Source organism: Mixophyes fleayi, chromosome 4, assembly GCF_038048845.1.
Source record: "Mixophyes fleayi isolate aMixFle1 chromosome 4, aMixFle1.hap1, whole genome shotgun sequence".
Taxonomy (NCBI): domain Eukaryota; kingdom Metazoa; phylum Chordata; class Amphibia; order Anura; family Limnodynastidae; genus Mixophyes; species Mixophyes fleayi.
In genome coordinates, this window is record NC_134405.1 from 134,202,153 (window position 1) to 134,226,223 (window position 24,071).

Here is a 24,071-nt window from a genome sequence, read left to right on the forward strand (position 1 = left end):
CTTAGATTCACACCACAAAATATGTCTTCCACACTGTAATATATAGAAGACAAAGAAGGCTTTCAGGCCATAATCATGGTAGGATATAACATCCTGCGAGAAACCCCTGGCTTTAAGTATTAGGGTTTCAATAGCCAGGCCGTCAAAGCCAGCTGATCTAAACCCTGGTAAAGGAATGGAGCCTGAACCAGAAGATCTGCCTGCATTGGAAGCCGGAATGGAGGAGCCCCTGCTAACAATAGCAGATCTGAAAACCACGCTCTTCGTGGCCAAAATGGAGTTATTAGAATAGCGGGAACTCTCTCCCTCTTCAACTTCTTTAGGACCCGCGCAATCATTAGAATGGGAGGGAAAATGTACATCATTCAATATGGCCATGGGGCCGACATGGCATCTACTATTTCCGCCCCTGGGTCTCGAGCTATTGCGCCATAGCGCGGAACCTGGTAGACCTGATGGCGTCCAGACTGAACCATGTCCGGGCAGCCCCAACGATCCACCAGAAGGAAGAAAATCTGACTGTTTAAAGCCCACTCCCCGAGATGAAGTGAATGTCTGCTGAGGAAGTCTGCTTCCCAATTCCTCACCCCCGGAATGTGAATGGCTGAAATCTTGGGCACCTGATGCTCTGCCCAAGACAAAATGCTCCTGGTCTTTCGCATGGCAGCCGCACTGCGAGTGCCCCCCTGGTGGTTTATGTATGCAACCGTGGTGGTGTTGTCGGACTGAATCTGAAGCGGTTTTCCTCTTCGGAATTCCTGGGCTCCAATCAGAGTATTGTATACTGCTCTGAGCTCTAAAATATTTATAGGAAGAGAGGCTTCCTGAGGAGACCAGAGACCCTGAAGCCTCAAGGATCTTGTTAATTCTCCCCACCCCAACAGACTTGCGTCTGTTGTGACTAGAGTCCAAGACCAGGTCTGTAAGGATTGACCCTTCTCCAGATTGGTTTGGGACATCCACCAGACAAGGGACAGCCTTGTGGACGTGGACAGACGAATTATCTGCTTGTCTAAAGACCCTGACCACTTGAGTAAGATCTCTGCCTGAAGTGGACGGGAATGAAACTGCACAAAAGGGACTGCTTCGAATTCCGAGATCATTGTCCTCAGCAGTTTCATGCAACTGAGGACCGAGACCCTCCTTTTCACTAGAATGGCTCTGGTCCTTTTCTGCAGAGCTATAACTTTTTCCCTTGGGAGAAAAACTCTCAGAGACTGAGTATCGAAAAGCAGGCCCAAAAAACGCATTTGTTGAGCTGGAACTAGAGATGACTTGGGTAAATTCAACACCCAGTCGTGACTCTGAAGAAACTGCGTAACTGTCTGAATATGTTGGGACAGAAGAACTGCAGACGGTGCCTTCAACAGAAGGTTGTCTAGATAAGGGATAATTGTTATACCCTTCTGGCGCAGAAGACCGGCCATGATGGCCATAATCTTGGTAAAGACCCTGGGAGCAGTAGCCAGGCCGAAGGGGAGAGCCTGGAACTGCGCCTCTCCTACCGCAAAACGAAGGAGACTCTGGTGTCCTTCCCATATCGGTACATGCAGGTAGGCATCCTTGATGTCTATGGATGCCAAAAACTCCCCTTTCTCTATCCCTGCTATTACCGAGCAAAGGGATTCCATGCGAAATCTTTGAATATTCAGTTGTTTGTTTAACGACCGAAGATTCAGAATGGGCCGGAAAGACGCATCTGGCTTTGGTACCAGAAAAGGGTTCGAATAAAAACCTAGACTGCTTTCTAGAAGAGGAACCTGAACAATAACCTGCACTGCTAGAAGTTTTTGAATAGCTTCCTGAAGAGCGACACGTCTGAGGGGACAGGAAGGGAGAGGGGTGATGAAAAATCTGTGAGGGGGGGAGAGGGATAGGTCTATAATATAGCCCCTGGACACAATCCCTCGAATCCAGAGATCTGTTGTGGACTTCCACCATTGATCTCTGAACTGAAGAAGGCGTGCTCCTAATTGATGCTCCCCCCGAGAAGCACTGTCAACCTGAACTCTTCTCTGCTGGGCGAGTAGAACCTCTTCTCGCCGCACCTCTACCTCCTCTGCCTCTACTAGCAGATGCCCTCGACGCTGAGTACTGGACTCTATTAAGAGTACCTTCCCTCACGGGCAAAACTCCGAAAGGAACGAAACCTACCCTGACTGGGCCTGTTGGAGACAGTAGGGAGAGAAGGGCCCTTTCCTCCCGTAGTCTCTTGAATGACTCTTTCAAGCTCCGCCCCAAACAGGGTAAAGCCGTCAAAGGGTAAATTCTCTAATGCTCTCTTAGAGTCCGCATCAACCGTCCATGTCCTTAACCATAGGTTACGACGAGCCGCTACAATAAGAGCAGAGGCCTTAGCATTCACTGACACCGCATCCATAGCTGCGTTTGCCACATTTTCCGAGGTCTCTAGTACGTGCTCTGCAAGATTTAAGAGTTCCGTACGAGAAGTATTATCTCGAAGACCTTTAATCAAAGATTCCATCCATAATTGCACGGCCTTGTTAGCCCAGGCCACAGCCACATTTGGTCTAAACAAGCTTCCCACAGCAGTGTATGCTGAGCGAAGAGCTAAATCACACTTTCTATCCGTGTAATCTTTAAGGGCTATCCGTTCTTGGACCAGAATAGCAGTAGATGAAGCTAAACGGGCTACCAGGGTGTCAACCTTAGGTAAATACTCCCATTTTACTGTGTCCTCAGGTGGCAGAGGATAAAGGGATTTAAATTTCCCTGGCATCATAAATTGTATACTTTGCTTATGCCAAGCTTCTGAAATAATCTCCAACATCTCTGGAGAATGGGGGAAAGTAGCTAACTGAGCCTTAGCTCTTTTAAATAGTGAGACACCCGTGGGCACTGAGGACTCAGGATCAGCAAACCCTAAGGTATGCCTGATTCCTAAAATTAGACTATCCACACTAGTGGAAACTGAGTCAGTCATAACGGCTCTCCCCTTCCGGGTCTATATCTACCTCGCCTTCCTCTGCCGAGGAGAGATCAGAGTACTGATCTAAGTCCAGACCTGTATCAGTAATAGCTCTCTTGCCCCTCTGGGAATTAGCTAATAACCTATCTTCCCTGGGGATTGAAGCTGCCTGTGATGTGGAAGCGGTTTCGTCAGACTGACTGCCTGCAAGTGTAAGTGGGGTAGTGTTTTCACTTACCTCTGTTACTCGCAGCATAACGGTCGTCAGTTTTTCCACAGCCGAAGAGAAGGATTGCAGCCAAGGCGGTTCTGCCACTGCTGAAGATACCTCCTGGGCTGAGCTGTTTCGCACCTGAGCCTCCGCAGCACAAGCTGCACAAAGGGCGCCTCTGTCTGTGTGTCCAACAGAAAGTTTTGTATCACATTTTGCACAGGTATAATACATAACAGAAGGCACAGAGTGACCCTTGCTTTTGGCTTTCCCCTTGTCAGTCATTGTCCTCTTTCTTAAAATAATTATTAAAAGAAAAGTAGACAAAATGAGACTATTGTAATAGCAGACTCCTGTGCTAGAAAAGTCTCTTCGAATTGAAAACACCACTCCTTATTATGAAAAGACTGTGCAGTACTGTCTGTGAAAATTTTAAACATGAAATAAATCACCAGACAAATATATAAACCTCCACAAACTCTATAGTTATACAAGCCCGTAAACTCCTAGGCAGCTATGACTATAAGTAGAGGAGAGGCAGAGCTGAGGAATAGGGCCGCGCTGACACGTTGTTCACTGCAGTGACTCTCCGTCCAGCGCGCGGGAAGAACAGCCTGGGAGAAAGGAAGTTACCTAGAACTCCTCCTCCCCCTTCCTGTGCTGAAGCCCGCCCCGCTTACCTCGCAATCCTGGTCCATTAAGTCTTGGCAAAAATGGCTACTCAGGAGTGCCTGGCGCGGTCTTAATAACAATGCCCAGGTGCACGCGCCCAAAAAGTGCAGGCTGACTCACCTCTGCTGAGCGTGAGCGCTGCATCTGTCCCCCATATCTGTTACTATTATGCTCGTTTTTAGGGGCAAGCGGAGACTTGCCGGCAGAAAACAGCGGAGCATGGAGGAGAGGCTGACCCACCTCCTTATATCCGCTAATGAGGCAGGAACTGTGACCGCGGGATTCTATAACCGCTAAAACAGGGCTCTCTGCAGACTTCACTAAGCCTCCCCCTTCACACAGCCTCCCTTCACTATGGGAAATGCCGGCAAAAGGTGTAAGGTAAGTGAGCCCAGGGCTTCTCTTACCTGCGCTGGGACCCAGAGTGAGCAGAGCAGTGTCCTACTCACTCTCCTGGGTCTTTAGATAGAGTCCCGCGCTGCACCTGAAAGGATGTAAAATAAAAACATGAAACCTACATAGCTAACAGAGTATAGGCAGGAGCCTGTACCCCAGTGACCTTAGCTCCAAGTCACTTAGAAAAAACTGAGGATCTCTTGGTAAAGGAGGGGCATAGCAGGGGAAGAGTCCAAAGATTTAGCAGTTAAAGTGACAAGACTCCTGAGCCCACTAGTATACCCCAATGTCTCGCAGTGTCCCCCAATGGCAGGGAAGAGAAAAGAACTTTGACTTGTTTCTTTTTAAGAATAGAATTCGAGTTCAGGAAAAGAAGCTGAAGCAGTAGATATTCTGATATGGATATATATTACTCCATCATTGCAGGGACAAAGCTCCAGGACAGAGAGAATGTGATCAGTCTATTGATAGCATCAACCGATATATTCGTGACATTGAACATGCATCTCTTGCAAGCGTCAGTCAGAACCTGGCCATGAGGGATGACATCTCACTAGAGGTATGAGTTTATTTCATGTTTACCTTCCAATTAGATAAATCTGCTTACTTTGACATTGCATCTTTAGTAAACTAGTTATTTAGACTACTTTCAAATAACTAATAATTAGAAGCAGATCAAACGCTTAATGAGATTCAAGGTATAATATGTGTACAATAGCTAGCTCCGTACAAATTATTAGTATATATCAAGGATACTTATATAGAGAACATGATATATGTTGCTCCATGAATGGAACATCGTATCACATCAGAAAAATGTGTTTATAAAATGAATAGATTTAAATCAAGAAGTAAGCAAAATAAAAATATTATATACAGTCCAATAAACGATAAAAAGAAGGCTACTAGGTACGCATCTAGCTCTGTGGAAATGAAAGGGTTTTGAATAGTTAACTCTCACTCATCCATAGATATGATAATCCGCATTGGTGGTCATAATAATGTGAGTGGATGCAGATCTGTAACATAGTTATTTATAATTCACATGAATGGTTTAGTTGTCATAAATATTTATAACATGATATGGGTTTAAAAAGTATACTAATTAAATCTTTATTGTACTGAAGAAAACCAATCGGCATAATTATCAAACCAACGTAATTAAAATAGTATAAATAAAAAGGAATTGGTGATGAGACAGATACCTAAAATGAATCTATAAAAAATGTTAGAATGGCTAAAACTTTAAAAATAATTTACAATGGTGAGAAAATAGAAAAATAAAATAGTTACTTATACCTCAAATTTGTAAACGTACAAAAGAGTGCATTTTACAGTTTAACATGTTGGAAAAAAATTGTGTTTCTTATTCAGCCATCGGAGGACACAGACTTTAAAATTGGGGTTTGGTCTCCCTTACAGGAGACAGGGCACGAGGAAAAACTATGGTTGCTTTTTCAGCTTAAAGGCTAAACTAATTTTTTAAAATTGTGGACTTTGAAATTCTGGCCAAACAGGCATGGTAGGTTATGTTTTAGTCAAATCCACTCTAAAAATGAAAGAGACATATAGACTAGTGTAGAATGTATATAATCTATCTCTAGCTATTTTTGATTAGCTACTTTAGTGATACAGTGTGCCAAAAATGTAATTTAAATATATCTTCAAAATTATAAAAGAACATAAACTGGAAATAACAGAAAATGAAATATGAAATGGAAAAATGTACATAATAAAAAATATTATAATATCATAGCCATATTCTGTGTGATGGCACACAAATATAAGGAGCACAGCAATAGATCTTTATATATATAGGAAAGATACAAAGGGATGAGACCTGGACATTGATTTCATCAGGAAACATAGTATACTGTAATTGACAAGAGCAGGTGCACTTTAAAATAGGCAGGGATTTACATTGCATTACTTCTGCTGTGTGCTCATATTTGTATATTGTCACCACATTATGCGGGATAGAAACTTGGCATGTTGGTGTAATGAAAACTGCATTTTAGCGCCCAGTAATGTAATTTTCACAATAATTTTTCCCTTGCTGCACAAAACCGTTATACTTTCATCTTCCATGTTTTAGGCTCTTCAGGACCAGCTGACATCTGTGGTACAAGAGATTGGTCACCTCATTGATCCCATTACCACAGCAGCACGAGGCGAAGCAGCTCAGCTTGGACACAAGGTAAATATTAATGACTTTGCCTTTCTTTTTTAAGTATTATGGGAGCATAGCAGCCAATAACCATCTCAACCTTTTTAAAGGAGTTTTTCCACTTCAGAAATCAAGTTTATTCAATAACTTCTGTGAACGGATGGGTTTTACACTTTGTCAGGTGGTTACTAGTTTATGGGGTTTTACTGATGACATACACTCGCCATCATTGACCATTCCTATTGGTGCCACTTGCCCAAAACAGCCGCTCGCCACCTGCAAGGTTTCAACTGCTGACGGTTGTGCTAGGGGCAGATGGAGGCATTGCTGGTAGCCCTTACAGCAACTCCGTTCACATGAACCCTTCAAAAGCAAGTGTGAAAGAATGGGAAGCAACAGTAATTGGGCTGCTGCAACCCACTTCCTCATGTGAGGCACAGCTGAGCCCAAAGGGCACACACTCCTGTCACTGAGTACAGTTTTTAAAGGTTTGAATAAGGTCCATGTTGGGTGTGTGTGTTGTATTATAACTATACCTTTTTAGTGTTGGGTAAGAGCTACTATTGAGCAATAAAGGCTACTCTTCTTCAAAATACTCTATTCCTGTAAGACGCCTCTATCTGCTAAATTGATGAATTCCTGTGACCTACAGATAAGAGCTAACCCTCTAATCCTGTTCTGTGTTGGACCCAGCACCTTGCGTTAGTGCTCTGTCTGCTACTCTTCAGTCCTTATCCAAAGTAAGCGACAAGGTGCTGCAGCAGCTATACACACTACCCAGAAGTGAGTGGTTCCAGGTGCCAGTTAAGAAGCTTAGTGGTGGCAGCAACTACAGTCTTACAACTGCAGGAGTCGCTGTGGTGCACAGTTTACCCTTGCATACAGAGACATGCCAGTAGGAGTGGTCAGTAACGGCAGGTTACTAATGATTTTGTCTTGGGGTTCCTCTTACCAACTCCCACAGACAGAGTAGCAAAGTAAGCCCATCAACTTTCATTACCAATATAATTGTTTAGTGGGGGTTCCTTCTCCTGAGAGCTCCACCATTTGCTGTATTTGTCAGGGGCACATACGTATAGCTGTTGGCCCTCTCTCATTCAGTTCAGTGCTGTTTAGCTCTCACTGCAGTAGTAGAGATTGAGTAATAATTGATGTTAAAGTGGGTAAACCCCTTAAAGCTTTTACTTATTAATACATTTTTTTAAATAACTATATATTTTATTTCCTAGATAGGTTATCTTATTTTACAGAATTCTATTTCAACAGGATCTCATTCAAAGTTCTGTCTCTGCCTTTAAGATGTTTACACATGTTTGTATTGTTTGAGACATAAATGTGTCAATCCTGTAGAATATTGCTCCAATATGTATTTTTTACATAATGCTTTATACAGGTCACCCAACTAGCCCGCTACTTTGAGCCATTAATCATGGCTGCCGTTGGTGTGGTTTCCAAAATCCTGGACCATCAACAACAGATGACCGTGTTGGATCAAACAAAGACACTGGCAGAGTCTGCGTTACAGATGTTGTATGCTGCCAAGGAAGGTGGAGGGAACCCAAAGGTATGGAAGAATTGTTACTCAAGCTGCCCAAGACTTTTGTTTTTGAATATTTTGCTTGTGGGACAGGTAGTGCTACAAAAGTGTATGTAGACTTCTATATAACAGGACTGGGGGGTGGGGGACGGGGGGGGGAGTCTTAAAGTGATAGTCAACCTTTAGGCAACGTCTGCTATTTAGAGCCTACTCTCTGTGTACTCATTTTGGGTGAAACCTCCCTTCCAGTAATCACTGACAATACATGGAGGAGGGGCTGCAATGTCCTAAATAGCATGGGTTATTAAGCTGTTAAAATTAGTATTTGCATCCTCCCAACAGTGTGAAGGAAGGAGGCTATTGAAGGTGGTATATCAGAGAGGTGCTAGTAAAAAAAACTATTGCTCATAAAAAAAAGTAACCAGTTCACAAAGTAGTATTTGCATGAATATGGTTTCTTAAATCTATAAGTTCTCTGTGCTTTGGAGATGACTGAAATGTTACCTGAATTATAGTGTATAGTGAGCTCACCAATCTTACACATGTAGATTCTGATTGTCAGAGCATGCAATAATCCTGAATTGTACTGACACTAGTAGTAAATGGAACAGAGTATTATTTCTTATGCAGACTACGACTTCATATCTCTTATCTTCCATAGGCATCCCATACACATGATGCCATTGCAGAAGCAGCTCAGCTGATGAAGGAGGCTGTGGATGACCTTATGATCACCCTGAATGAGGCTGCCAGTGAAGTTGGCATGGTGGGAGGCATGGTGGATTCAATTGCTGATGCCATGAGCAAGGTGAGCCTTGTCACAACAAGGGGTATTCCTTTTAAAAACTCTTATTAATGCTAAATCTTACAAAATGTGACTGATCTTTTTGGGTGAGCGCTAACCTTGGCAAAAACAATACTGGTTGTCTTGTGGTGGGCTTATATATAATATGCATGCAAACAAAATGGTTGGTAATCACAACTTTTTCACCAATATCTTCAGTTCTAATTAGCTTCTGAAATATATATATATATATATATATATAAGTATTCCACTCCTGTCCCTCAACAGTTTAACATTCATCTTCAGAGTACCCACAACATTGGAAGTAAATTGACATTTCTGTTTAATTTCATTACTTTTTGGTTTACTATTCATCACCCTTTGTAAATAACTCACATGGCAACTATTAAAATAAATAGTCTTTTAGGATAAGTCTCTAATTTTGACACTGAGATGGAGCTATATCTACCCAATCTTCCTTGCAAAAATTTTTTGGTTCCGTCAAGTGAGTTGGGGAGATTGATGGACACATTTTAGGTTTTGCCACAGATTTTTTATATAATTGAGGTTAAGATTATGATTGGGCCACACAGGGACATCTGTTTCCTTAATTTTCATCCACTCCAGTGTTGGTCTTGCATCCTCCCCATTTCGAAGTTATTTGACAGAGGGTAGTATGTTTCTGTCCCAGATTTTTCTGTAATGAGGCCTTTTCTTCTCATCAATCTTCACAAGATGTTTGGTCCCTGCTGCTGAAAAACATCTTAATAATATGATGCTACCATTGGTGTTAACTGGGTGGTGTGCAGAGTTTGATTTCCATCATATGTACATCTTGGATTTCAGGCCAAAATGTTCCAATTTAGCTTTGTCAGACGACAAGATATTCTGAGATATCTCGACAGTATCTCCTAGGTAGAGTTTTACTAACTTGAGGGCAAGGTTGTTTTGTTTTTTTATTTGATTTTTTTTGTTTGATTGTTATTTTTCAGCCAGATATTTATTGTTTTTGTTTAGTGCCTTGAAGATTGTAGACACCTGTAGGTTATATTCCATTGTACTCACTGCATTCTGTAGCTTGTTCAGGGTCACAATTGGCTTCTCAGTAGCTTCTCTGCTAACAGTCCTTAATGTCTGACAACTAAGTATTAAAGTAATTTTATCGTTTTCAAATAAGCATTGCCCAAGCGATTGTGTTGTGTTTCCAAAGCACAAAGTAATTTATTTTAGCAGATGCAAAATTTAGTAGTTCAATACATATTATAATACAGCACAGCCAATACCAAAAAGATACATACATACCGCGCTCGCTAAGCTGCGCTCCCACTGGTATCAGCATACAGTACTTCACACCAGAATACTGTGGTCAGAGAATGAATGACTTGGTACCAGTTAGAGCTGTATTTTATATACACTCAGAGTTACAGAGAAAACAATGCAGATGGTGTGGCTTGCTTCTATTGGTCTAGGTATCAGGAATGTCCAGTGTGCTGTAGGTCATAGGCCAGTTCAAACCAAAATATCCAAAGGTGGTTGTTATCTCTCCAGGGGTTGTGCTCCGACTTTCCCGCCAAGACTCCAGTTTCAACTAGTCTATTAGCATTTTACAGTTGGAATCACTTTAAATATTTATTCCCTAACATCACTAACTAGAGTATGCAATGTGCGATCTCTTCGGCGAATGAACCGGACAACTGCTGATGAATAGGGGATTAAAATGATACCAAACATTACACATTTCCTGCAACCTGAACCTTATGTTTTACGAACATGCATATAACTTTAGACTGTAAGCCCCAATGGGGCAGGGACTGATGTGAGTGAGTTCTCTGTACAGCGCTGCGGAATTAGTGGTGCTATATAAATAAATGATGATGATGATGAACTGTGTATGCTCCCACGACCAGCAGCATAGGCAGATCTCTATAGAGTGTGCAGAGTAACGATCTTTTCAGCAGATGGTTATGACCAATGAGGAGCACAGATCTGAAGGTAAATCGTGTAAGTGTGTACACATGAATCTGCATGCTGATCGGGACTTTCAGTCATTGGTAAAATAGTTAACGATATCTTATCGGGAGAATTTTTCTGTAGTGTGTACCTAGCTTAAGTTTACAGAAGAGGAATGAATGTGGCTGTAGTTTAATATTTTTTACACTTTATTACAATGTCCTGCACGGAGCTCCGCAGATAGCTCAATGCCTTTGCAATAGTTTTGTATCCTCCTCCAGATTTGTGTCTGTATAATCCTATTTCTGACTTGTTTTGAAAGAATGCATTTTCATGTTTCATATTTTTGGCAGCCTTTTTTATCATGCTGCAGGTCCTCAGAGAGAGAGGGGGTATTTATATTAACAAAAGAATTGACAACGGGTGATGCACAAAATTTTTAACAAATTGTGACTCTTGAGGTCATTTAATTGCAAACTCAAATTTGCACAGGTGCAGTGAAAACATTTAAAAACTTAACATTTAAATTAATCATTTTTGTTTTTAATTTGTAGTAAATTGTGTAAAGGTTTTAAATACTTATGTGCTTTTCAAAATATGTTCTAGCAATAGATAGCCGAACTTTTCGCTCTGAGCTGTACCATTTCTATACATGACTATTTCCATAAGCTGTCTTGTTTGACCCTCCCTCTCAGCTCATCCTCTTATGCTTCAAAGGCGACTGAGGCAAATAGGCATAGCATGCTGGAACTGAATGACCAATGAACATGCCAAGTTTGTCATAATGGGAGTTGTAATTTTTTTACACTAAAGGCGGACTACAGCAGCATAAATGCATTGCATCACACCCTATTCATGTTTTCGTAAAGTCACAAGCTACCGCAAAGCATGTGGATAATACCACGTTTAAAAGCAAAACGCACCATTAATGTTGCTCATTTTGGTGAATTAACTTTTTCTAAACTTTATCGTTCTTCTTTGTCATTACAGCTTGATGAAGGAACGCCACCAGAACCCACTGGAACCTTTGTGGATTACCAAACCACGGGTGTGAAATATTCCAAGGCTATTGCCGTGACTGCCCAGGAGATGGTAAGAAAGAAGAGTTCTGGAGGCCTTTTTATGTAAAATATGTTGCCTAATTAAATCTGTATGTGCAAAGGACACTGTCACATTTAACAATGACAGTCATGTAGAGTTGAATGCGGATGAGGCACCGACACAGTGACAGTTCTTATTTTTTTGTATTTATAATATAGCTAAAACAGCATGTAACATTTTAGCTTTAGCTGTACATGTTAATGATCTATTGACATTGTAATTTAGGTGAATTTGAAACCATAGCGCTCAAATGCAGCCAAAAACATTGCAGCCAGAAATAATTTGTATTACAAGACACCTTTTAAATTCTACATCATCGTGGCTGGTAGAGGAATTTGAACACTAATAATAAACTGTGGAAACTAAACACTAGCATCTTTTAGTTTCTTACTAGTTAATTTATATATAGTGTCCCTACTGTTGATATTGAGGTTTCTTCTTCTGCAGATGACCAAATCTGTAACCAGTCCAGAAGAGCTTGGCGGTTTGGCATCTCAGGTGACCAGTGACTATGGAAATCTAGCAGTCCAGGGTCGGATGGCTGCAGCCACAGCAGAACCCAAAGAGGTAAGGGTTTGATTTATACGGTATTCTGCATAGTTTGTACATAAAGACCTTACATCAAATTCTACCTTGTAGGATGCAGAAAAGTCTTTTATTTGAGCTTCATCTCCATCCTAAGTGCAGCTACTAATCTTGTTTTCTTTGTTTCATTTTGACTTTCTTTGTTCTTTTTTGCAGGTCGGGTTTCAGATTAAGACAAGGATTCAGGATTTGGGACATGGCTGTATATTTTTGGTACAGAAAGCTGGAGCCCTGCAGATTTGCCCCTCTGATAGTTACACTAAGCGGGAGCTGATTGATTGTGCTCGAGCTGTAACTGAGAAGGTGAACTTAGCACATCTGTAAAAAGTTCTACAGCACAGTTTCAGTCACAGCCGTGGCCAAGGCTATATTAATAGTAACACATTTTCTTTCCATATAACATCAAGGCTTATAGCAGCTATTGACAAATTCTTTGGAGTGTGTTATATTCTTAGGAGTGGACAAGATTGTGGCTTTATACATAATAGTGCAGTAAATAGCATCCAACAAACAATTTCATCCAGGTAAAGGAGTTGATTATGAGACTGAGCTAGGAGAGATTTCTGAGAAAAGACTAGTTAATCTATGGCTGTCTATGCATGCAGATAACAAGGCAGAACGGGGCAGCCCACCTCTCTATCCCTTGACTTCCTCTACACAATGCAGGGGTCACGTGCATACTGGAGGAGGGAATGCAGTGTGCGCTCTCTTCTTCCTCTGTGGGGCACTTATGCAGATTGGTGTGGGCCTCAATGTAAGCCGGGTTGGTCATCACTGATGTACAATATATGCCAGTACCAGTTCTTGTCAGAGTACATTGAATGTGTCACTGATAAACATCCCTTTCTGGAGGTTAAATCCTCTTCCAATTGCAGGTCGTGATCTCTTGTCCTCTGTGGTAATGTTATATTAGAAATCACTGGTTTGAGTAAGTACGCAGATGTGAAGTAGCCCTTAAGTCCTCAGTAGCTGTCAGATCTGGTTGTTGCTGAATGAATCAAAAATGTCATTGGGTTCTATCAGCCAGTTGGACATCTAGGGCTATTGTTCCATGTTTGCTCGCCTGTTTCATATGGCATACAAAATAAAGCAATCACTTTTTTTTTTTTTTAATAGAAGATTATAAATTCTATGCTAATTGATCACAATATCTCTGCCCAGGTATCTCTGGTTCTTTCAGCTCTGCAGGCGGGTAACAAGGGAACACAAGCTTGCATCACTGCAGGCAGTGCAGTGTCTGGCATTATTGCCGATCTGGATACCACCATCATGTTTGCTACGGCTGGAACACTCAATTCTGAGAACAAGGAGTCATTTGCTGACCACAGGTGTGTGAATTAGTAGTGGATTCTTTTTCTCTCTGTATTACTCAGACATAACTAATGGGGTCAAGCTCCGTGTACAGAATAAATTAAAGATTTCCACCGATATACATATGTTTCTGGTTAAACCCCTACCCCCAAATGTCAGATGCCCTGGGATCCCTGCAGTTTAGGAGAAGCTCATTTTCCCCGAAAGTGTCTAATGGCTGTTTTTGTGCAGCAATTTGCATATGAGAGGAATTTTAAGACCATCTCACTAAGCATGAATGTTTAAGCACAAGGGTAACTTTACTGCTTTAAAAACCAAGTGAGTTTGGTTCACTCCTGATAGACAACCACATTATATCACTTTGTTTACTTTATTTGTTTTCTGCCTCTGTGGTGCTCAATTATAGTTTTATGTAAGTTAGCTGAATGTCTGAGAAGAAAAGTGTTACATTTCTAAACTTCAGGAGTGAGTAGAATTTCAGCTCTCTCTGACACAATACACTACCATTATATTTGCATTTATCATTTTACTTGTCAAAACTGGACACAGACTATGACATCACTGGTGATATTGGGTTGTTGGCCTAGCCCTAATATCACAGTGTCCCCAAAACAAGCTGAATGTCCAGTAGTCCTATCCAAATAAACCAGAAATGTTGAAAAATGTTTTGTTGCCCGCTTTTGTGCGCAGGCCCTTGTGTAAGCCGAGTGATCCAACCATTCAGCCCTAGTGTTGAATGGCCCTATCAATTGGGCTACCCATGTGTGCAGTCAAATTGTGCAGGCATCCTGACACTCTGTGGGAATTACAAGCTCGCCCCTCGCTAGACTATCTTATGTCAGTGGTAACATGGAAAGGCATGAACATACAGGCTTCATCCACATCGGTTACATGGTAAACTAGAGAAATGCCTACTGGGCTTTTTAAAATGTAATGATATAATTCAGCTTAAAAAAAATAAATGGATTTTAGTAAATCAAAAAATTATTAAAAATGTATAAAAAACACAGCGCTTAGATACATATCTGATACTTAAGTAACAATATATTCTAGATATATAAGATAAGATGTGAATCTTTTACAAATATTGTCATAAGTAAAATTAAAAAAAGATTAATATATTTTTATTGAAGATTCAGATTTGTAGCGAAGTGCTTTGCTGTTCTCATACATCGGTTACATGACTCATTATGAAAGTGTTTAATGATGGAGCCCATTTAGATGAGTGCATCACTTCATGTAAGCAATTTGTTTGCTCTATGTGCAGCTTCTGTTTAAAGTTTTCATTGTTTATAGAGTGAAATGTGGAGATTTTTACAATGTATTATTTTCTTTTGTATCATCTTTGTTAATGACTGTGTCAGCCTCCTGAACACCGCAGTCCATGACTCCTTGGTAACCGTTAGAGTATTGACGCAGGATGCAGCTGTCAGCACACAGGGCAGCCAGGGGATGGATGCATGGATTATTTCTTAACTTTAGGTACAGGAATACAGCTGGATTATAGGTGTCTTTTTTTTTAAAAGTTACAACAGGTGCTAGAAAGGGAGGGTTTCTCTAGAAAAGAAAGACTGCTGATAGCCAGTAAAAATTTGACTATGAAGACTTCTGCATTTTATTTATAAATGTGAGGCATTTATTTATTTAAAGACAGTTGCAAACATATGGTAAGAAAGTTGTCACGTCACAGCACCTCTGCTTATTGGATGGTCCTAACGCTTAACAGTGAGAATGCCCATGTTTGGTCATATAATCCTGTTTTTTTAAATTTGACACATACTTACCAATCGGCTACTGCTCTCATGCAGGCTTCACAACTGGTTATCTGTTAAATAAGCATACAAAATCCCCCAGCACACTGCTGGCAGCCAATAAAAGGGACTAAATAAAACTTTCTTATATTTATAATTCAAATTCTGTCATATTTTCATGTTTTTTAAATTGAGAGCAAACTTCCTAGCGTGTGAATCTACCTGGACCATAATATTACTTCTAACATTGTTCTCAGTTGCAAGGTGGGGTATTTACCCACCTGTCCATGATCTGTCAGGGCGAGATGGGGGCTCCATTAAGTCTGGGCTTTAAATATGCCTACTATTTAGCTAACAGGGTCCCCCAAGTGCCCCTCAAAGCCAAAATTATTCTAGACTGATTCCCAGGAAGTAATGCTTCTCTCCAGGAGGTGCCCCTCCTGTGCAGATTCTCTGTTGTGTCAGGGTTCAAATAGAGCCGTTAGCAATAGCTGCATTGAACATGGGGCACAGCCCCTTCACTTGACCACAAAGAATGTGTGACATCCGACACACCAGTGCTTCCGCTCCACCAAAAGGGAACAGCCACTGAGCCACTGTGGTATGGAATACTTTTTTTTTTTTTTTTTTTTTTTTTTTTTTTTAAACATAGATTTTATGCAGTACATATAGGTGGAGTGATATGGGTGCTTGATTCAGTGAAAACCTATATAAAGCAATATATGCCTTTTGTTATGGTTTTGACATTACAACATTGCATATATTTTTTATGTTAGACAAGGTACACATTTATATAACATATGTCCCACAGCCCATGCAGGGGTAGGGGGGCAAGGACACTGTAGGGCAGAGGGAAAGTATCCCCTTTGAATTCCAAGTAGATGAGTTTTATTCAACTCATATTAATCTGTCTTTACTGAACATAGAAGCTGAATTAATAGGCAAAGTATAACATCTCCTAATTTGCAACAAAATAAGATGCTGACAAATGCTTTATTTATTTTGATGGATTTATTTGTTTGTGTGAACACTTTCCTTGATTATTTTCTTGTCTCGTACACAGGGAGAACATCCTTAAGACAGCCAAGGCTCTTGTAGAGGACACAAAGCTGCTGGTCTCTGGTGCAGCATCTAGTCAAGAGAAGCTGGCACAGGCGGCTCAGTCGTCTGCCAACACTATTACGCAACTGGCAGAGGTGGTGAAATTGGGTGCAGCAAGCTTAGGGTCTGCTGACCCTGAAACCCAGGTGAGAAAATTAGGTCTAGGATGAGGACCTTCAACTTCCCAGGCGGTATAGAAATTCAGTACTTGGGTCTCTTTGACCTCTTACAGTTGCTTTCCTTTATACGCCTTCCAGCTCTATATCTATCTTCAAATAAGACGTCCGGGCCAGGAATCGATATTCCAAATGAACACGGAGCACTGTCGGGTACAGTCATGTAACATGCTTGGCCCGTGTGTTCTGTATCCTTCTTCCCTCCCCCTTAATTGCTGTTGAAAATGCTCTTAAGTTTTCAAGGGTTGAATGACCCAATGGCACTGCAGGAGATACACACCACCTTAATAAAGTCCTATATAATTTCTTACCTGTTTGCTTCTAACTTCACTTAGACATGCACTAAATAAGCAGCAGTACTATCGTCCATATCATTGCTACAATTATCTGCTTCACTTTTTTTTCTCTTTCCTACCATTGGGGACACTGCGAGAAAGTGACCTATCTCCTAGGGACTTGGCAAACCTGAGGTCTGAGCTGAGAGGAGGGGCATAGTAGGTGAGGAGTGTGAGGTACAAACAAGTTAAGTGCCTAAACTCCTAGTCCCATCTACTATACCCAATGTCTCGCAGTGTATTTCAATGGAGTAAGAGAAATCAATTTTACGGTGAGTAAAAATCTTCTTTTCCAGCACTCTTCCAACACTGTGTAATTAAAAATATTTAATATATTTTATTATACTTGGACTTTTTACAATCACTTTGGTAAATATAGTATTTTTTTGGTCCAGAAGACACACTGGAACACTTGTGGTCCAAATATTAATGCAATTTCTAATCGGATGCCCATTACATTACATCTGAGAGAGCTGCCATTACTACCAAACAATACAGTCTCTAGGCTCTCAATCTATAGGCTATCGCCTCACCTGCATTGCTGTATACATCCCCGCTTCTCCCTTTCCGCTATTTTGAAAACTGCATTATTCGTTCAACAGACGTCACCATCAATATGGTGAAGACACATCATGGGTCCTGTTGTGCTTGCCTGGCTGCACCTGATTGGATGCCGCTGCATCTTTTAAATGAACAGAGCAGTTTCAGGAAAGGGCAGGAGTGCGAGGGTGTTTAGCAATGCAGGCTTTGCTATATCCTATTACATGCCACTTCTCGTTGTTACTAGCAGAAGTCACACTTGGACGATCACTTGAGTGCCAAATTTTTGTTTAAAATGTGTGTCTGTGTCCTCTCCTAAAAAATACAATACTTAGCAACAGAATAATTTTACAAGCCAGGTACTTACTTGTGTATAAATTATGATTATCATAGTACTGCTGCTTCCATTTCTTCACAAGTAGTTTAAAGAACCATTGCACTAATTTTTTCCTGGTCTTTGTTTTGCTCTTTTCCATTCATAGTTCTGCATCTGGGTTTAGAGGACAGAGGAGTGCAGTTAATACCTTGGTTTCTGCTATTTTAAGTTGATTTTTATATGGGTTTTTGTTGTTTATTTTGTTTTGGGTTTTTTATATTATTTCTCTTATGTCCATGGTGAACACTGGATATGCTGGGGTATAGAGTGTGGAAACTGGATCATTGGACACTTGCAAATTTCCACACTCTATACCCATTGGCTTGTTCCTAAATCTCAGTCCTGTAATTTGCTAGTCGGAGCTGGATTATATTGTCTGGCTGCTGGTGCAGCCTCTGGATGAAGTTTTTGTTTAATTTCTTGTGTTTAGTGTACAGTTCTGGGATAGATCATTGTCCATCAGCTGCAGCCACAGCTGCGGATGCCTGGTGTGAGCTGCGAAGGTGTTGCAATCGGATCAGGTTGCAGCCCATCCCCTGGTACCAGGACTGGATAAGGGGGGGGGTTCCCCAGATCCTAGTTAGACTTGTATAGGTATCCAGTATGGTCAGTTGGGGCTGCACTTCATAGCACCCCCTCACTAGGCACTGACTGGCTAAGGGGGCCATCCTTTGTATTGTAGCCATCTTTCATCTTTCGTGCTGGGCCCTGGTGGTAGGTGAGATAATCTGTTCTGATTGCCTGCTCTAGATATCACTCCAAATTGTCTTTTGTTCTGTCTGGGACTTATGCCCTGTGTGCGTTTTGTGAGGCAGAGGACCAGCGGCCACGCTCGTCTACTGAGATGGTGGAGCTAGCCTGGGCCAAACTATTTATGAGCTTGCTGTGTGCCCTAGGGTGCAGGTTGGGAATATTCTCCCATCTGCCCCTTCCATGGTAGCCTTGGTAAGTGTCATGTTTTCCCCTCAGCCTCTCCCCCTAGAGTCTTCGGGTTCTGCCCTGTCTGCGACAGATCAATTGACCTGGACTCAGGATCTGGTTAAGTCAGAGGAGTGCTAAGTTCAGGTATCCTTTTTTGTGGATAGAATTCTGACATCTGCCACCACATCTCTGAAGTATCAACTTCTTGTGGTCCCCTAAACTCTGGTGGAGTCTGATTCTGATAGCTCTTCCCAGGAGAAAGGGGAGGTGGTGAAGGCAGTCTGACCATGAACTTTCCTTGTTTCTTGAGGAGCATTTCAGCAAAAAACGGTGCGGATGACTTGGTACTTGCTGTTAGACAAATGCTTGAGATCAGAGATAGATAGGAATAGGAGATTGTGGACTGTTCCCTATATTTTTTTCCGCCATCCACCCAATTGGAAGTCCTGTTTAACTAGGCATGGACTAGACCTGACAAGTAATTTCAGATCTCTCGCATATTGCAGGTCCTTTACCCTATCTGTTGCAGAGATATAGATAAATGTGAATCCCTGTCTAAGGTGGATGTTACCATCGTTTGCCTATTCAAAACTACCACAATTCCTATTGCAAATATTACTACCTTAAGGGATTGTGTGGATAGGAAAATTGAAGATACACTTCATCATTTGCACAGAGGTTTGAGCTTCCCTTAGACCCAGTCTAGCTTCAGCTTGGGTCAGGAATGCTGTGAAAAGATAGGTGCAGCAGTTGGTTGAGGGTATGGCATCTGACAGACCCAGATCAGTTTTATTAACTTTGGTGGAGCATTTGAGTACCTGGGGGAAGCCTATATTGATATGGGACACATTGGGGTTAAAATTTCAGCCTCCACAGTTGCAGCGTGTTGTACACGTTGGTTTCAAACTCGGGAGGCAAAAGTAGAAACCAAGATGATGCCGGAATCACTTGTGTATTCTGGAGAGATCCTTTTCAGTCCTGAGCTGGAAAAAACCATTGCCCAGACTAGAGGAGCGAAAAATTATTCTCTTCCAGTAAATGCTTCTAAGGAACCTAGGTTTTGTTCTTCATCCCAGTGTAAAGGTAGGAATCAATCTTCCACTCCTTGGTGAGGAATGTAGAGGGGTAGACAGGCATGAACAGCAGTGAGCCCTCTGACAAACAATCAGCGTGATGGCCAGGTTGTCTGTCTAGGGACTCCATGGTGGAAGTCTGTATCCTCCTTTTTCAGGACCAGTGGATCTCGATGTAAAGTGAAGGGGTTTCCTACCTTTTCTTTCAGGTTAGACCGGTTCAGTTCTAGAAGGGGAGTTAAAACTTAATTTGTTGAAGGTCCTGATCTCTGTCCTTTCAGTTTTCTTTCAGATCTTGAGGTGCAGAGAGTGATGCATGTGCAGCCTTTATACACCCCTGCTGTGTCTCTGTGGGATATCAGTCTGGTGTTGACTGCCATGCAGCACCATTCCTTTGAACCAAACGGTTCGGTAAAGTTAAAATTTCTTACCTGGAATGCAGTCTTCCTGTTGGCTATCTTTTGCCAGAAGAGTTTCTGAGTTGTGGGGTTTGGGTTGAAAGGAAGGTTTGCTTCTAAGCAGCACTCTGTCCTTGTGTATGGCGACTTACTGTGGTATCAAGGTTCCACCTGAATCAGAAGATTGTCAATCTGCCTTTAGGGTTAAATTTCCAGAGGAGGAGGGTTCTCTTTGATCTCTAGAAGTGGTTAGAGCACCTATTTGGCTAAAACAAAGTGTCTGCACAGGATGGATGACCTGTTGGTCCTCTACGATGTTCACAAATTAGGCCTGTCTATCCTCTAAACAGACCATTCCCAGGTGGATTACTTCAGTAATTTACCAGACCTACATGGGGAAGGAAGGCATCGTACCTGAAAATGTGCGTTTCACTAGATCTGTAGGAGCCTCTTGGATGGCACAGGGACTATGCTGAACAGCTGTACCAGGCAGCACTCTGGTCTTTGGAGAACACCTTCTCAAAGATGCCAGTTTTGGAGGAAAGGTGCAGCTTCTGAGCATACACCTGTCCTTAAGGATACCTTTGGGATGTATCCTGTGTACGGTGTCCTCCATGGATGTAAGAGAAAATAAGATTTTTTTTAACTTGCCTTAAATCCTTCTCTCTGACTCTTATTGGGGGGACTCCTTCCTTTTACACTCTTTGTTCCTGTTCTTGTTTTGGTCCCTTGTTGGGATTCTGTTTCTCGTAGGTGAACATTGTTTTCTCCTCGCCCTCTTGTTCTTTCCTCCTGTTTCTGTCTTTTTTGGGGCTTTTGCAGACAAGTACTGAGGTTTAGAAAACAGCCAGTGGGGTGTATAGGGGGAAGAGCTTCAATGTAGCAGTAAATTTGAAAGCGCCCAATCATCCAGCTTCCACACTATGTACCCCAGCATCTCCAGTGTCCCCCATTAGATTCAGAGAAAAGGATTAAACACAAGTAAAAACTTCTTATTTTTTTTTAATTTAAAAACCCTGAATGTGGTTTTTGGATCGGCATTTCCCTTTTGTAATCCACACACCTGCACACATCTCTGAGAGGACACTTCTTATTACATCCTGTAAAGGACATTACATATGTGTTGTAAATAGGGGTGGGCCAAAATGTATTTATGCAAGAGGCTGAAACTCATACAGAAAATAATTGTGACATGTTATTGCTGCTGATGGTTGCTCTACAAGCTACTTAATCATGGGCTGTACTTTATCATAAATGGCTTCTTAATGTTGGCTTTCTTTTTAACAAAAGTAAAATCTGTTATGGGTTATTTGTCACATGAGATTAGACATCTTATATGTAAGAACTCGATAAGGGCTGTATGATTGTTAATTGTGTTATTATGTGTATAAATGGACTTGAAAGAGGATGCAGTTCTTCTTCACATTACTGTATAGTTGTAGAGTTAAGCTGTTAACCTTACACTACTGGCTGATACAAGCTGTTTTACAACTCTGAAAGACTAATTTTTTCCAAAAGCATTGTCATTTTCTGCTATCAAAGATAAGCTTTCAGTCTGAGCAGAAAATTGTTAAAGGGCCACTAAACACCATAAAGTATTTTATCATCATAGTTCATATTTGAACATTAAATTAAGTGTTAACCCAGGGGCGGATCTAGAAAAGTATCCTACCCGGGGCGATTTAGGGGGGGCGATTTAGGCCCCGCTCCCTTTTGTACTTCAAGGCTGCCGGCGGCTGCACAATATGTGCAGGTCCGCTCGGCAGTGACAATGTGCTGCCCGGCTGCTCTGATTGTGTTTTAAACACAATCAGAGCAGCCGGGCAGCACACTGTCACTGCCGAGCGGACCTGCACATATTGTGCAGCCGCCGGCAGCAAGCCCCTGCTAGGGGGGCGATCGCCCCGATCGCCCCCCCCCCTGGATCCGCCACTGTGTTAACCTGACATTCCACTGCATCTCTGTTATTGCCTCCCCAATCCACTGCACAAAGTTGAAGCTCCTCCCGTAGCTTTAAGATGTGTCCTGATGGAATATCACACAGAACAGATACTTCAGTTACTTTGATATCATAACACACAGCCCCTGTATTGCAGTCCTCTGATACACACAGTGCATTTATACACAGCTAGTCTGCAAAGCTGTCACTCAATCTTTACCTGCTTAGTTAGAGAAGCACTTACCTCCTAACATGGAAGCCCGCTGCAGAGGAGTGAGAGAGACTATAGCAGACATATTTAGAGGAGTATAAACTCTCCAGTTATTTTATGTACATTATTGAGCTGGGTAACACAGAGCCTTTGCTATATATTAGTCATTAATTATTATTCTTTAAGGTCTAATTATTTCACCTCATTGTAGCAAAGGAAAGTTGTAGTTGCCCTTTTCACCTTATGACTGCTAGAGCCACAAAATCATCATCGTTTTGCCCTTAACTGTCTCATGTTGAAAGCTTCATCTTGAAATGAACGATTGTGCATACGTTTCAGGCTTACTGCACTGTGGATGCATTGCTGCTTTCTGTGGCACCATGGGGTAAATCCCTTTCTCGCTGATTGAGCATAGGTGACTTAGTTCATCTCCGCTGCAAGTCCAGCAGCTTGGCTTCAAGGCAAAGTGTGTTGATATAAGCTCTCCCTCTCTCAGGTGGTGCTGATCAATGCTATTAAGGATGTTGCAAAGGCTTTAGGGGACCTAATTGGAGCCACAAAAGGTGCAGCTGGAAAAGCAGCAGATGACTCCTCCATGTACCAGTTGAAGAGCGCAGCTAAGGTAATGACATACACACCCCCTTACAGTTAGATGATCGGGGGAACAATTATCTCTGGTACGGCTGTAGTTCTTGTGATGGAACCTGTGCAGTGGTTCTAGTTTTGTTGAGGGGACCTTTAGTAATTTAATGACTGGAATTCTTCTTTTTATAGCGTTTTTTTTATATGAGGTACTGACAAATTGTTTTTTAGTTGCTTATTGCCTTTCCACTGTGCCACAGGTCATGGTGACTAATGTGACCTCCCTACTGAAGACTGTGAAAGCTGTGGAAGACGAAGCCACGCGTGGTACAAGGGCTTTGGAAGCCACAATTGAGCACATCAAACAAGAGCTGACTGTGAGGATCATGTGTATTTTTCATAAAATGGGCTAAACAGTGGTTGGCAGTTTAAGTGTGAATGGTTAATTCTGCTGGGCATGTCTGCATACAAGTCTGAGATTCAAAGTATGAACCATAGGACTAGGATTGCCACATTTGCTATGTACATTCGGACATAGTTGACATACACATGCTACATGGCTTCATTGTAATTAGGAAATGGGACACATTTCAATGAAAGAAAGTTTGGATTCATAATTTGCAGCCCAAAAATGTACCAAAAAGCCTTAAAAGGTGCAAACAAGAGGACATATATAGTGTATAATGACCTAATTAGAAGAAATAATAATGTAGTGTATTTGGAGTTACATGGTCAAACCACTTTTACAATTGTATAGGGAGCAGAAGTTATTACTTTTACTTAAAGTAATTTAACAAAATGATGTCTGTCTCAGGTTTTCCAGTCCAAGGAGGTTCCTGAAAAGACAACATCCCCTGAGGAATCTATACGCATGACCAAAGGAATTACCACGGCAACAGCCAAAGCGGTGGCAGCTGGGAATTCTTGCCGACAGGAAGATGTCATCGCTACTGCCAACTTGAGCCGAAAAGCAGTTCATGAAATGCTGACTGCCTGCAAGGTAGATGTATAAATATAATCTCAAG

The 24,071-nt window shown here is 41.7% G+C and overlaps 1 protein-coding gene across 4 annotated transcripts in view; it reads left to right on the top strand.

The window, feature by feature from the left end:
- Positions 1-24,071, top strand: part of TLN2 (talin 2) — a 198,991-nt gene that overhangs the window by 162,000 nt on the left and 12,920 nt on the right. For 3 of the 4 annotated variants that reach the window (XM_075208360.1, XM_075208364.1, XM_075208361.1), the window contains exons 39-51: positions 4,635-4,767; positions 6,304-6,405; positions 7,769-7,939; positions 8,574-8,720; positions 11,637-11,738; positions 12,195-12,314; positions 12,489-12,635; positions 13,494-13,660; positions 16,458-16,641; positions 16,753-16,824; positions 22,961-23,086; positions 23,307-23,423; positions 23,861-24,046. In XM_075208360.1, the coding sequence (XP_075064461.1) occupies positions 4,635-4,767; positions 6,304-6,405; positions 7,769-7,939; positions 8,574-8,720; positions 11,637-11,738; positions 12,195-12,314; positions 12,489-12,635; positions 13,494-13,660; positions 16,458-16,641; positions 16,753-16,824; positions 22,961-23,086; positions 23,307-23,423; positions 23,861-24,046 (1,774 nt within the window). The remainder of the gene's footprint in view (positions 1-4,634; positions 4,768-6,303; positions 6,406-7,768; positions 7,940-8,573; positions 8,721-11,636; positions 11,739-12,194; positions 12,315-12,488; positions 12,636-13,493; positions 13,661-16,457; positions 16,642-16,752; positions 16,825-22,960; positions 23,087-23,306; positions 23,424-23,860; positions 24,047-24,071) is intronic. The other variant, XM_075208363.1, reaches the window with a different exon arrangement.